Below are 13,711 nucleotides of genomic sequence, written 5' to 3'. Positions count from 1 at the left end.
GAATAAGGCATCCACACTCCTACAGTCAGTAGGAGAAAATTGCAGCCCTGGTTCTCAGCCCACCAGGACAGCTGTCTCTCAGATATCTTAAAGATTCCACATGAACATTCATCCAACAAGACCAACACCTTTACCACTCAGCCATCCTAGTGGTAAATTCAAGGCAAATGGACATCCAGCTGGACTGGCCACCTATAATCAAACCCACGCATATTCACTATTCATCCACTGGATTTTAAATCCAACACCTCAACCATGGTGGTTGCAAAAGTGCACTAAAAGGACATCCAGCTAGGGGAGGGATTTTGATGGAATATTAGTGTGAGAAAGATATTCTTCAAAAAGCCAGCTAAACAACATGTGTAGAAGCTGTATTGATATTTAAAGGCATTCTTCACAAGGGCTATGCAATCCTGTCTTTGATCAACCACACTGTAGAGTTCAGATCCAACACACCTGTCTGTAATGGTCTAATTTACCTTTGGGTATTCAGTACCTGGATTAGGTGTGGTAGATTAGAGTTGGAGCTAAACTCTGCAAGGTGAAAGATCACCGGCAGCAAGACTGGGCACTCTTGAAAACCACAGACTGGGCTGTGTTTGAGGAGGCGACAGACGGACTGGACGAATACACAGACACTGTGACGTCATACATCAGTTTCTGTGAAGACAGCTGTATCTCAACTAAATCACAGGTGAGATACAGTAACAACAAACCCTGGTTTACTGCTGAACTCAAACAGCTTCGGAGGGAAAAGGAGGAAGCGTTCAGGAGTGGAGATAGAACTGTCTTTAAGGAGGCCAAATACAGACTGGAGAAAGGGATTAGAGCTGCGAAGAGCAAGTACTCAGAGCAGCTGAACAGACACATCACTGCTAACGACCCATCTTCAGCCTGGAAAGGCCTACAGCTTCTCACTGGTCACAAGGTGAGAAAGACCCCCCCTCCTCCTGAACGACCGACACCTCACCAACGACCTGAATGAGTTCTACTGCAGATTTGAACTCACAAAAGACAATCGGACCGTCTACCACCCATCACCCCCCTCCACCTCCACCCCCACACTGGCCCTCTCACCTCTGCCTCCTGCTCATCTCTGCATCAACCAGCAGGATGTTCACAGGCTCTTCAGCAGACAGAAGGTGAGGAAAGCCCCCGGGCCCGACTCAGTCTCTCCATCCACCCTAAAACACTGCTGTGACCAACTAGCTCCAGTGTTTACAGACATTTTTAACAGATCACTGGAACTCTGCTCTGTTCCAGCCTGCTTCAAAACCTCCACCATCATTCCAGTTCCCAAGAAATCCACCATCACCGGACTGAATGATTACAGGCCTGTCGCCCTGACCTCTGTAGTCATGAAGGTCTTTGAACGCCTGATCCTAGCCCACCTGAAGTCCATCACAGATCCCCTGCTGGACCCCCTGCAGTTTGCGTACCGAGCAAACAGGTCTGTCGATGATGTGGTCAACCTGACCCTGCACTTTATCCTGCAACATCTCGACAGCCATGGAAACTATGCTAGGGTTTTGTTTGTGGACTTTAGCTCGGCCTTTAACACTGTTGTGCCGCAGCTTCTTCAGGCCAAGCTCTCCCAGCTGTCAGTGCCAGACTCCATGTGTCGGTGGATCGTGGATTTTCTGACAGACAGGAGACAGCAGGTGCGGCTGGGGAAGCACACTTCAGACCTCCGGACACTCAGTACTGGAGTCCCTCAGGGTTGTGTTCTTTCACCCCTTCTCTTCAGCCTCTACACTAATGATTGTGTCTCCAAAGATCCAGCTGTAAAGATCCTGAAATTTGCAGATGACTCCACTCTGGTGGGCCTCATAGCCAACGGTGATGAGTCTGCTTACAGAAAGGAAATTGAGCAGCTGGTGTCCTGGTGCAGCAACAACCACCTGCTGCTAAACACAGAAAAGACTGTAGAGATGGTGGTGGACTTCCGACGCAATCCACCCACCCTTCCCCCCCTCCACATCAACAACACTGCAGTATCAATGGTGGAGTCACTCAAGTTCCTGGGCACCACCATTTCCAGAGACTTGAAATGGGAGAAAAACACCATCTCCATCATCAAGAAAGCTCAACAAAGAATGTACTTCTTGAGACAGCTCAAGAAATTCAACCTGCCACAGACCCTGATGATCCAGTTCTACACAGCGATCATCGAGTCCATTATCACAGCCTCCATAACTATCTGGTTTGGTTCCTCCACCTCACAAGAAAGAACCAAACTCCAGCGCATCATCAGGACAGCAGAGAGGATCATAGGATGTAACCTGCCATCACTTCAGCAGATCTACTCCAGCAGGATGAGGAAGCGGGCTGGCAAGATTACATCTGACCCCTCACATCCTGGACACCTCCTCTTCCAGACACTCCCCTCGGGTAGAAGACTGCGGTCCATCAAAACCAGCACAACACGTCATGCTAACAGCTTCTTCCCCAGAGCTGTAGCGCTCCTCAATCACAGTGGTCACCTCCCACTGTAAACCTCTAAACTTACAACTGAACTGTACCAAACCGGACTGAACAGTTATTTGCACTCTGCCTATTTTGCACTATGACTATTTGCACACCTGTACAGATGTCCTTTTCTTTTCTGTAAATATATTTTTCAGCTCTTTATTACCTTTATTACCTTTAGTACTTTCTACTTTTTTTAATTTATCCCCTACCCTATTTATTGTTTAGTGTCATTTTCCTTTAGTTTAAGACCGTGTTCTGTGTTTCTTTGTTACTTGTCATGCGTGTTGCTCTCACCAAGACAAATTCCTTGTATGGGTAACATACTTGGTGAAATAAAGAGATTCTGATTCTGATTCTGATTCTGATTCTGATTCTATGCCTCAATTCTTCCAGTTTCATTTCAGAAGGGAAACAGTGTATATCAGGAGTCGGGTTCAAACCGAGTACAACTGTCTCCATTGGGTGAATATTCCTTAAGGACGTCACCACCTGGCTCAGGTGTATTAAATGAAGGCTAAACTCTGGGTGGTGGATCACCAGAGCAGGACTGGGCACCTATGATATACAACCTGTAACATAAAGGGCAACAATTGTCCTTGGAACCTTCTAGTTATACAGCAGAACTAAAGCACCAGCTACCAGGAGTGGGGTTCGAACCCACGTGGATGCACATCCATTGGATCTTAAGTCCAACACCTTAACCACTCGGCCATCCTGGTTTCCCACAGACCAACAGAGGGCATGCAACTGCATAAGGCATCCATGCTCAAGGGACACTAGGCCAAGCTTATACACCTGGGCTACAATACACCAGGACAGGTGCCTCAGGTCACTTGACGTTTAGGAGTCATGTGAAGAAGTGAAGAAGTTGTGATCGGTGGATCTAAGGACATCCAACTGGAATAGAAATTCCAAAAGCAACCAGGATGGCTGAATAGTTGGGGTAGGGGTGTATAATCATGTATATCTACCATCCTGTAGAGTTCAGACCCTACACACCTGTCTGTAATGGTCAAATGTCCCTTAGGTCTTCAGTATCTGGATCAGGGACTCAGGGTCACCAGGAGCAGGGCTGGGCACCAATTATCAACACCCCGTTGCAGGTGTTGATACATGCAGAAAGTAACCATGGAAGCATCTGTCCCTTAACTTGTCTAGTTATATGTCAGAATGAAAGCAGTATACACCAGGAGTGGGGTTTAAACCCACAACTCTTGAGGGCCCAACCGGATAAGACATACACACTAGGGTGGTGCAAGGCCAAGTTACCTGTGCAAAAGGTGTGGCCAAGGTTGGAACAGAATCAGAAGTTTAGTTCATGTGCCATCTAAGGCCCTGAGCTAACACCCATAATGAACATGCGCGGCTAAGCTGAAGCACAACATTTACCTGGAATGGGATCCACACAAGCATTTGTCCATTGAATCCAACAGCTTAATCACGCAGTCATCCCGGTAAGATTCCACCCAACTACTTCCAGAATCACACAAGCTAGAGAGCCAGTGTGGCTTCAGGTTACTGCCTTTGCTAAAGAACCACTGAGGAACCTCTTTTTAGGGGTGCAGGACCATGACACCTCGAAGCACCATTTGAATGTTTACAAGCCTCTTTCTGGGAGTAGAAATATACTGTTGAATACCGGAGTACATACTCCTTTAGGAGTATTCATCCATGAGATCTTAAGTCAGCCGCCCAGGATTCATACAGAAAATGTAAGGGCATCCACACTAGGACACAGCTGTCTCTCAAGTCACTCAACACGAGGTGGTAGATCTCCAGGAGTAGGACTGCCTATGGCCTATGAGCTACCTAGACCCTCCTACTGGTGTTGATACATGTGACAAAAGGGAACGGCGTCATAACACTTCTAAGGGAAAACAGTGTCCCTCAATATTTCCACTTACAGGTCAGAACTAAAGCTGTAGAGGAGGGTCTAGGAGTGGGGTTCGAACCCACGCGGATATTCATCCATTGGATCTTAAGTCCAACGCCTTAACCACTCGGCCATCCTGGTTCCTCAAAGACCATAAGAGACCATCCAGTTGGATAAGGCATCCACACTAAAGTGACAGTAGGAGCTGTTTGGAGAAATAAGGACAATTCAAGACAATGACCTATGATTGACAAGGGCCCTAAAAGATACAAGAACACATATTCTGTATTAAATTATAACAAAAGTTATTTGGCAGAATTGTTAGAGTTGTGGGGCCCAGCATAATATATTTTAAAGGGCCCCAAAGCCCCTCTTAGCAGCCCTGGGCACAAAGCAGGACACCAGTCACACCATTACAGGGTATCACGGGGGGGGGGGGGGGCTGAATTATGTTAGCTTGGGTTAAAATAATTATGCCCCGCCCACTGTTGCACTGGTGATGTCATCAAAAGCCAGAAGACATTTTACAGCCATTTCTAATCATCACAACTCTTACAAAAAGACGGTTCTTCAAGGGTTCTTTAGTAAAGGCAGAAGGTCTATATGAACATTGAGGCTCTTTGTCTGGTGAGATGATTCTTCATATACAAGAAAAGCCTCTTGTTGATTTTTGGTTCTTTACAGAACCTTTTATAAATCCTGGATCCACAGTGCAGTACTATACAGAATCCTTCTCCTGTATCTCTTGATGTACCTGGTGTACCTGACCACAACAGTAGAACATGAACATGATGGAGTAAAGCTTCCAAAAGTGTGTCAAAAGTGGGGAGTGTGAGCACCCACTTTCTAGAACTTGTTAGCTAGCGGTGCTCTGCCAAAGAACGACTTTCCAACATTTCCCATCTTAAAGATTTCTGTTGTGACTGTGGAACCACCATTAGTTGCGAGGCCACTGTGCATCTGCTTATCTTTACAGAGAGATCCATCTGCATCCGAGAGCGCTAACTTCTGACAAGCTAAACTAGCACTCATCCATTATTGATCGCAGCCTTTGCAGTCTCATTAGACAGCTGTAATGAATGCCTGGCCTGTTCTGGGCTGAAGGAGCTGGGGTGGAACCCTAATTTTGCTTATTTGTTTTCGATATGTTTATTTGTAGAGAAAATAATGCTCATAATTTATCCTGTAGAGGGATTTATGGGATTTATGGAAGTAAGATCAAGTCAATGGGGGTTTAAAGTGACACGCTGGCCAGAAAAGACAGAATGTACGAACGTTTCTCCAAATGCCGTCAATAGCCAAGACATTTCTGGAATCTGGGGTGAGCTGCTTTAGCTTAGCTGGAGTTTAGCATCTTGAAAAGTCCATTACTAGATTACTCTTCAGACACTTCCCTTAAAGGGGAATTCCAATATTTTCCTTTTACGTATCTGCACAATTCAGTGGTTGAGATGTTAGCGGTAATTCAGAGTGGGGTTTGGAGTAATGGGCTTGGGCTTGATTGGCAATGGTCAAAAGCCAATCCGCACCAAGAGCCTCTCGAGCTTCAAGTACGGCTCGGCTCGACCCGCCATCCCTCAAAATCCACAGAAGACAAGCGTCCAGGCTTTTTTCTGTCCTGCACCAAAGTGGTGGAACGAACTTCCCCTGGGTGTCCGAACAGCAGAGTCCAACACTCACTGTCTTCAAACCCAGACTGAAGACCCTCCTCTTCTGAGAGAACTTGGGTGTGGGGGAGTGGTCTCCTTACTGACTTGTGTTTAGTAGAGTCTAAGATTAGAGATTATCTTTAAATTATTAGTCTATTCAAACTAGCTGAGGTTATTCTTGGGTAAACAGTAAAGCACTTTTGTAAGTCGCTCTGGAGAAGAGCGTCTGCTAAATGTCTTAAATGTAAATGTAAAATGAGTCAAAATGGTTCCTCCAATTTCTTTACAGGGGTGGAGAATGGAAACAGGGGTCCCCATAACTACAACACAAATATGGTGATGTTGTTTACTATCCAAGACCAATAGGAGTGCGGTTTCCACAAATCGTAACACGTAACACAGGTGTCAGGCAGTGTATCTGCAACCATGCCTTATAATAATAACTTTCTATAAGGTTCTTTTACAGCCATTAAACCAAACCACTCAGACGGTCTTAGTTCACATCTTAACCAGTTAACCCACTGAAAAGCCTTTGGTCTGCTGGGGGGCCGGACGAATAGCCCCACCAGTTTGTGCAGACGTCCCTGTAGAGTAATAGGCCTTAGTGTGTAATAAGCCTTGGAGTGTTAGGGGGTTAATCTTGCAGGCCAATGTTTGTGGACACCCCTTCTAATGAACCCATCCACCTACATTACGTTGCACCCATTGCTGACAAATGCACACACACAGCTTAACTAGTCCCTTCAGAGAAGTACTGCCAATAACCTATTGACACCATGCCTAATACCAGGCATGGGTTACAGGGGTATAAAGCCCCCCAGTATTGAGCTATGGAGCAGTGGAGTTCCTGTGTTCTCTGGAATGATGGATGGTGCTGATGAGGTGGGGTGGTGATCAGTGAACATCCTCACAGCAATGCTCCTCCAAGCATTCTAATAGGAAGCCTTCTCTGGACAGTAGAGACAGTTACTCTGTCTTAATAACACTGAATAAGTGGTAGCAGTCGTGTTGAGGCCTGAATTCTGTCAGCCTTTGGTTCCAGTGATACGGACATTATCTGGAGCTTTTAAGTTTACTCACATTGCTCACAAGCGCGAAGGCTTGTAAAGATCAAAGTCAAGTGCTGATCAGGGTGTTTCCAGTGGTGGACTTATCACGGCATTGGCAAGGTTTTGTCATGAACATCAAAGCCTTCGCCTCAGCCCTCGGTATCATTACACTGCTAAAGCCATCAGACATGACTTTGAGTCCAGTTCAACCGGTTCTAACGGGTTCTCCACAGCCTGCACACCTGTGAAATGTGAGGTCTACCAAGTGGTGTTTGAGGTGTTGGTGGAACAGCATGGTGTCAGTTCCCTGCAGAACAATATATAAGTAGGGGATTCAAGTAAACATGCAGTGGTCATGCGCTGGACAACTGTTTAGGCAGCACGAGCGGAGCTACACAATATGAGGCAGGTGTTTCCAAACAGGTGTGTTATTAGACTCAGCTTATTGAGGGGGACGGAACGTGCCCCGGTAAAATGTTGTTGTGCACCACTTAAAAAAAAACTGCACTACATTTCCCATAATGCCCCTGCTAACGTTTTCAGTCAGAGGCAGTATATTTTGCTTATTTGAGTGGAGTGATGGCCATTCGTAATGACAGCTCATAGCCTAGCATAACCGGCCAACAATTCATATTAGACCACTGGCGCAAAGCCATTAGTTAAACTAGTGCTAGCAAAGCCATCAGTTACGCTAGCATCGGCTTTATTTATCGATAGCATCGATAGCACAAGCCTACAGACTCAGCTAAGTGATATCGGCAATAATTTTTATGTTAAAAACTATTATATTATTAATATATTAAATGATTAAAATAACAGTTTTACATGTAGTTTTATGGTGGGAATATTTAAATTGTTTACGTATTTATTTTTGGGTAAGTATTATTATTATTATTATTAATAATAACTTAATTATTAATAATAATTAATATTTTTAATAATTACTTATTATTAACTTCACTTATTTAACTGAATCAGCAATTTGCTGCTGCGAGCGTGGGTCACCTTGCTGGGGCCTGGGTGGTCAGTGAATCCTGACAGTGAGCGAGCGAGCCTCGCTGAAAACGTGGTTAGCAGGGTGACCAGCTCCTGAACGCAATACACCTCTAGTCGTACGGGGAACCTCTCGAGCAACCTCAAGGTTCCAAATGATACAATTCTCGGCCTTAAACCATGGAGTTGAGGCTCCTTAAGTACCCCCAGTCCCAGGTGAACACATGAACCAAACGAACATGAATCGATACACGTGAACCAAACACATGAACAAAAACGAGGCGGAAGTCCTTATTTGGGCCTGTGGGCGGCGGTTTGGAATTGCCCTGGGGGAGGGCGCGATACAGAGTGCCAGACACTACCTAATAATACTCAAGTACTACTACTCAATTTGTTCAGTATTTAATATTTTAATATTTATTTGTTCAAACTTGTTGGTGTATAAATAGTAAGTGTGTAACTTTGGCTGGGGTGCAAACGCTGAGATGCAGTTTGACAAGCCCCTTTACCACCCTGTTATTTTACCTTTGAATGAACCTTTTTCATTACAGTGGGTTCAGATTTCCAAACAGGTGTGTTATTAGACTCAGCTTATTGAGGGGGACGGAACGTGCCCCGGTAAAATGTTGTTGTGCACCACTTAAAAAAAAACTGCACTACATTTCCCATAATGCCCCTGCTAACGTTTTCAGTCAGAGGCAGTATATTTTGCTTATTTGAGTGGAGTGATGGCGATTCGTAATGACAGCTCATAGCCTAGCATAACCGGCCAACAATTCATATTAGACCACTGGCGCAAAGCCATTAGTTAAACTAGTGCTAGCAAAGCCATCAGTTACGCTAGCATCGGCTTTATTTATCGATAGCATCGATAGCACAAGCCTACAGACTCAGCTAAGTGATATCGCCAATATTTTTTATGTTAAAAACTATTATATTATTAATATATTAAATGATTAAAATAACAGTTTTACATGTAGTTTTATGGTGGGAATATTTAAATTGTTTACGTATTTATTTTTGGGTAAGTATTATTATTATTATTAATAATTACTTAATTATTAATAATAATTAATATTTTTAATAATTACTTATTATTAACTTCACTTATTTAACTGAATCAGCAATTTGCTGCTGCGAGCGTGGGTCACCTTGCTGGGGCCTGGGTGGTCAGTGAATCCTGACAGTGAGCGAGCGAGCCTCGCTGAAAACGTGGTTAGCAGGGTGACCAGCTCCTGAACGCAATACACCTCTAGTCGTACGGGGAACCTCTCGAGCGACCTCAAGGTTCCAAATGATACAATTCTCGGCCTTAAACCATGGAGTTGAGGCTCCTTAAGTACCCCCAGTCCCAGGTGAACACATGAACCAAACAAACGGAAGTCCTTATTTGGGCCTGTGGGCGGCGGTTTGGAATTGCCCTGGGGGAGGGCGCGATACAGAGTGCCAGACACTACCTAATAATACTCAAGTACTACTACTCAATTTGTTCAGTATTTAATATTTTAATATTTATTTGTTCAAACTTGTTGGTGTATAAATAGTAAGTGTGTAACTTTGGCTGGGGTGCAAACGCTGAGATGCAGTTTGACAAGCCCCTTTACCACCCTGTTATTTTACCTTTGAATGAACCTTTTTCATTACAGTGGGTTCAGATCGAGCAGTAGTCCATTTAATAAGGGCTGAAGTCTTCGTGCCATCCTGACGACGTCCACGATAGATCTGGGACCGCAAATGCACCAGAGAATTCTGGGAAGGTAGCCATCCGTAGGTCCTGATCATCCGTAGGTCCAGAGGTTTCTCCAGTCACCGGCCACCCGTGCCAACTCCTTCGTTCATTTGAAAGGGGACGACCTAGCCAGTTTGGTCAAGCTGGTTATACTGGTGGATCAGTGTGGTCATGCTGGTCATATTGGTTGTTTCTCCAAGCACCGGCCACCTTTGCCACCTGATCAACCGTCAAGGTCATGCTGGGCAACCAGCTTTGCCATGCTGGTCATACTGGTGAAGCACATTCGTCATGCTGATCAACTAGCTCAGTCAACCACTTTGGTCATGCTGGTCATACTGGTGAACCAGCTTGGTCAAACTGGTCATACTGGTAACCACCTGGATTATGTGGGTCAACTAGCTTGGTCGTGCTGGCCATACTGGTTGTTAACTAACTTGGCCAGATTGTTAATGCTGGTAGACCAGCTAAACCATCACATACCCTATGCTGGTCGACCAGCCTGGCCAGCCTGACCAGCTTGACCAGCGTGAGCTGTCCAGGCTGTGTTCTTCAGCTGGGATGTGTATACTGGGATATACTGAGTGACAGGAGCAGGCTCTCACTGTCTACTGGTTGTTTAGCTAACAGCCCCTGACTTACTGCCACAGCATGGCCGCAGGCATGTGGACGCGCGTTGGCCAGAACCCCCCTTACAGTATATGCGCGTGCACGCTATCCTTTACATGTGCGCGAGCTGCATCATCACCGCTGGGGCGCTGTGATCCTCTTCAGGCTTCAGCTGGGATTCACTCGTAAAGATGCTCCGCAGGTCCGCGCGCGCCGAGCCGTCCGCGCGAGGGTCTGCGCTCTGCGTTCGCGCGCGAGACTGGATTTATTGCCTCGGACAGCCCAGAATAGCCTGAAACCAGAGCACCACAGACCCGGGCATCACTGGACTGCTGAACATGGACGCGCTTCGTCTCTGGATCCTCGCTACTTTTTGGGGATCTGTGAGTTCTCCTGTGGTTTTAACTTTTAAAATGAATCATCATTAATCTTTACATTTCATTCTGACTTTGTCATTTGCATGAAATAACTATAAATAGACTCCTGTATCCTCTCTCTCTCTCTCTCTTTATATATATATATATATATATATATATATATATATATATATATATATATATATATATATATGTGTGTGTGTGTGTGTGTGTGTGTGTATGTATATATATATATATATGTGTGTGTGTGTGTGTGTATGTATATATATATATATATATATATATATATATGCAGATGTCTTGATGATTAACTAATTATTTCTAGCAATAAAGGTTAAATGTAAAGAACAGGTTATCAAATAGTAAATAAGGTATTTAAAAAGAAAGTAAAAAATCATAAAACTCTATGATTGTCTGTCTATGTGGGTTATATTGTACACAGAGATCATTCAACAATACATATTTATTTATTTATTTATTTAACAAATGTATAGAAAGCTATCTTTCTAAATATCTATCTATCTATATATCTCTCCATATATATATATATATATATATATATATATATATATATATATATATATAAAGAGAGAGAGAGAGAGAGAGAAATAGATAGATAGATAGAACAACATAGAGACTTTTTTCTGATAACTTTTATTGTCATCAGTGCACAATGAAAGGTAATGAAATGTATATTTAATTTATATAATAATCTAGGAAAAATATAATAAGATATTGGTTACTATGTATATATATATATATATATATATATATATATATATATATATATATAGTGATACATATACACATATGGGATCTATATATACACAATGTTATGTACTATATATATATATATATATATATATATATATATATATATATATATAGAGAGAGAGAGAGAGAGAGAGAGAGAGAGCATTGGTAAGTTGAATCTGTCTGTGTGTATCTATCTGTCTATCTATATAACTCAGTCTATTTTTCTATTTTTCTGTCTGTCTAATTTTTAAAGGCACTGTATTTAATTTGGAATGTAATTATATAAATATAATAATTATATATTTGTTATATATATATATATTATAATTGTTATAATAATAATTATACTGTATATGCACAAGATCTATGTGAAAAGGGTGAAGCTATAACTGTAGGCTCAGTTAAATTCTCTGTATTTGAGTTGTAGTGTCATCCAGAACCTTCCTTCTGAGCTTAGGAAAACAGTTTGTTCCTTCTTTGATTCTGTCAATTGATTACGATTCTATGATCCTCTTTAATCAGCCGTGGTCTTTGCAGATGATTTTATCTGAGAATGATGAATGATGCTGTTTGGTGATAGTCGCCTTTTAAAGTATAGTCCAATGGATGAATTGGACTATACTCTTAATCAGCACCTACAACGTCCTCTCCCTTTCTTATGGGACGCTTTGCTACAGCGCAGTGAATCATGCATAGAATCTGATCACTCGTCTCACTTGAGTCTCTGAACATGAATTTAATTCAGATTTATATTTAAAGAGCTTTTTATCAAGAGATATTTTGCAGAAATGCAAGTCCAACACCCAACAGGAGAACCTCTCTAGGAGCATGAGAAAAACAATGCTCACAAACAGACACTTCCTAAGAGCATGAGGAAGAACCCACTCAGAGGAACCAAAACTCATACGAAGAAACTCTCTTAGAACATGAGGAAGAACCACTTAAAGGAACCAAGACTCAAAAAGAGAAACTTCCTTGAATGTAGGAAGAAGAAGAAACCACTGAAATGTCTCTATAGCATGAGGAACCAATGAGAGGAACCAAGACCCAAATAGAGAAAGGAGGAAGAACCACTCACCAGAACCAACAAATATCTTTAACAGCATGAGGAAGAACCACTCATAGGGACCAAGACTCAAAAGAGAAACTCTCAAAGAGCACAAGAAGGAACCACTCCACCCAGCAGAACCACTCATTGTGACCAGGACCCAAAAGGAGATACCATTCAGAAGAACCCAAACTGTTTAGGAGAATCTCCTAAAACATGAAGAAGGAACCACTGAAATGAACTTAGACTCCAAAGAAATGTCTCTAGAGCTTAAGGAACCAATGAGAAGAACCAAGACCCAATAGAAGCATGTGAAAGAACCAAAAGAGAAATCTCTTTCAGAGAACATGAGGAAGACCTTTCTTAAACACCTCCTAACAACATAAAGAAGAAACCACTGAATGGAGCGTGAGGAACTGTGGAGAGGACCCACGACCCAACAGGAGAAACTCCCTATCAGCATGAGAAGGAACCACTTAGTAGAACCAAGACTCAGTAGTAGAAACTCTCTAGGAGCGTAAGAAAGAACCACTCACACAGGGACCAAGATCTCAAAAGAGAAACTCTCAAAGAGCACGGGAGAGAACCACTCCACCCAACAGAACCAACACTCAAAAGGAAAAACTTAAAGAACCACTCATTGTGATAAGGACCCAAAAGGAGGTACTCTAAGAGTATGGTAAAGAACCATTCAGAAGAACCCAAACTCATAAGAAAACAGTCTGTCCTAGAAGATGAGGAGAACCTTCTTAAACACCCCCTAAAACCATGAAGAAGGAACCACTGAAATGAACTTAGACTCCAAAGAAATGTCTCTAGAGCTTAAGGAACCAATGAGAGGAACCAAGACCCAAAAGGAACATGTGAAAGAACCAAAGAACCAAAACAAAAATCACTCTCAGAGAACATGAGGAAGGAACTGCAGAGAGGACCCGTGACCCAATAGGAGAAACTCCCTATCAGCATGAGAAGGAACCACTTAGTAGAACCAAGACTCAGTAGTAGAAACTCTCTAGGAGTGTAAAAAAGAACCGCTCATAGGGACCAAGACTCAAAAGGAAACACTCCCAAATAGCATGATGAAGAAGAAGAACCACATAGAACTCTTTAAATAAAGGGTTCTTTAGAGTCATAAAAGTAGTGGTTCTAGATAGAA

At 43.0% G+C, this 13,711-nt stretch overlaps 1 protein-coding gene and 2 non-coding genes across 3 annotated transcripts in view; 1 reads left to right on the top strand and 2 right to left on the bottom strand.

The window, feature by feature from the left end:
- Positions 1-3,108: 3,108 nt before the first annotated feature.
- trnal-uaa (transfer RNA leucine (anticodon UAA)) lies at positions 3,109-3,191 on the bottom strand. The gene has a single exon. It is a non-coding gene; the product is annotated as a tRNA-Leu (tRNA).
- A 1,212-nt stretch (positions 3,192-4,403) lies between these two features.
- trnal-uaa (transfer RNA leucine (anticodon UAA)) lies at positions 4,404-4,486 on the bottom strand. The gene has a single exon. It is a non-coding gene; the product is annotated as a tRNA-Leu (tRNA).
- A 6,214-nt stretch (positions 4,487-10,700) lies between these two features.
- Positions 10,701-13,711, top strand: part of ghrhra (growth hormone releasing hormone receptor a) — a 38,582-nt gene continuing 35,571 nt past the window's right edge. The window contains exon 1 of the mRNA XM_072668763.1: positions 10,701-10,757. Coding sequence (XP_072524864.1) covers positions 10,713-10,757 — 45 coding nt within the window. The 5' untranslated portion in view covers positions 10,701-10,712. The remainder of the gene's footprint in view (positions 10,758-13,711) is intronic.

This window comes from Salminus brasiliensis, chromosome 23 (assembly GCF_030463535.1).
Source record: "Salminus brasiliensis chromosome 23, fSalBra1.hap2, whole genome shotgun sequence".
NCBI classification, from domain to species: Eukaryota; Metazoa; Chordata; class Actinopteri; order Characiformes; family Bryconidae; genus Salminus; species Salminus brasiliensis.
Note: the sequence above shows the minus strand (reverse complement) of the source record. Positions and strands in the feature narration are given on the sequence as shown.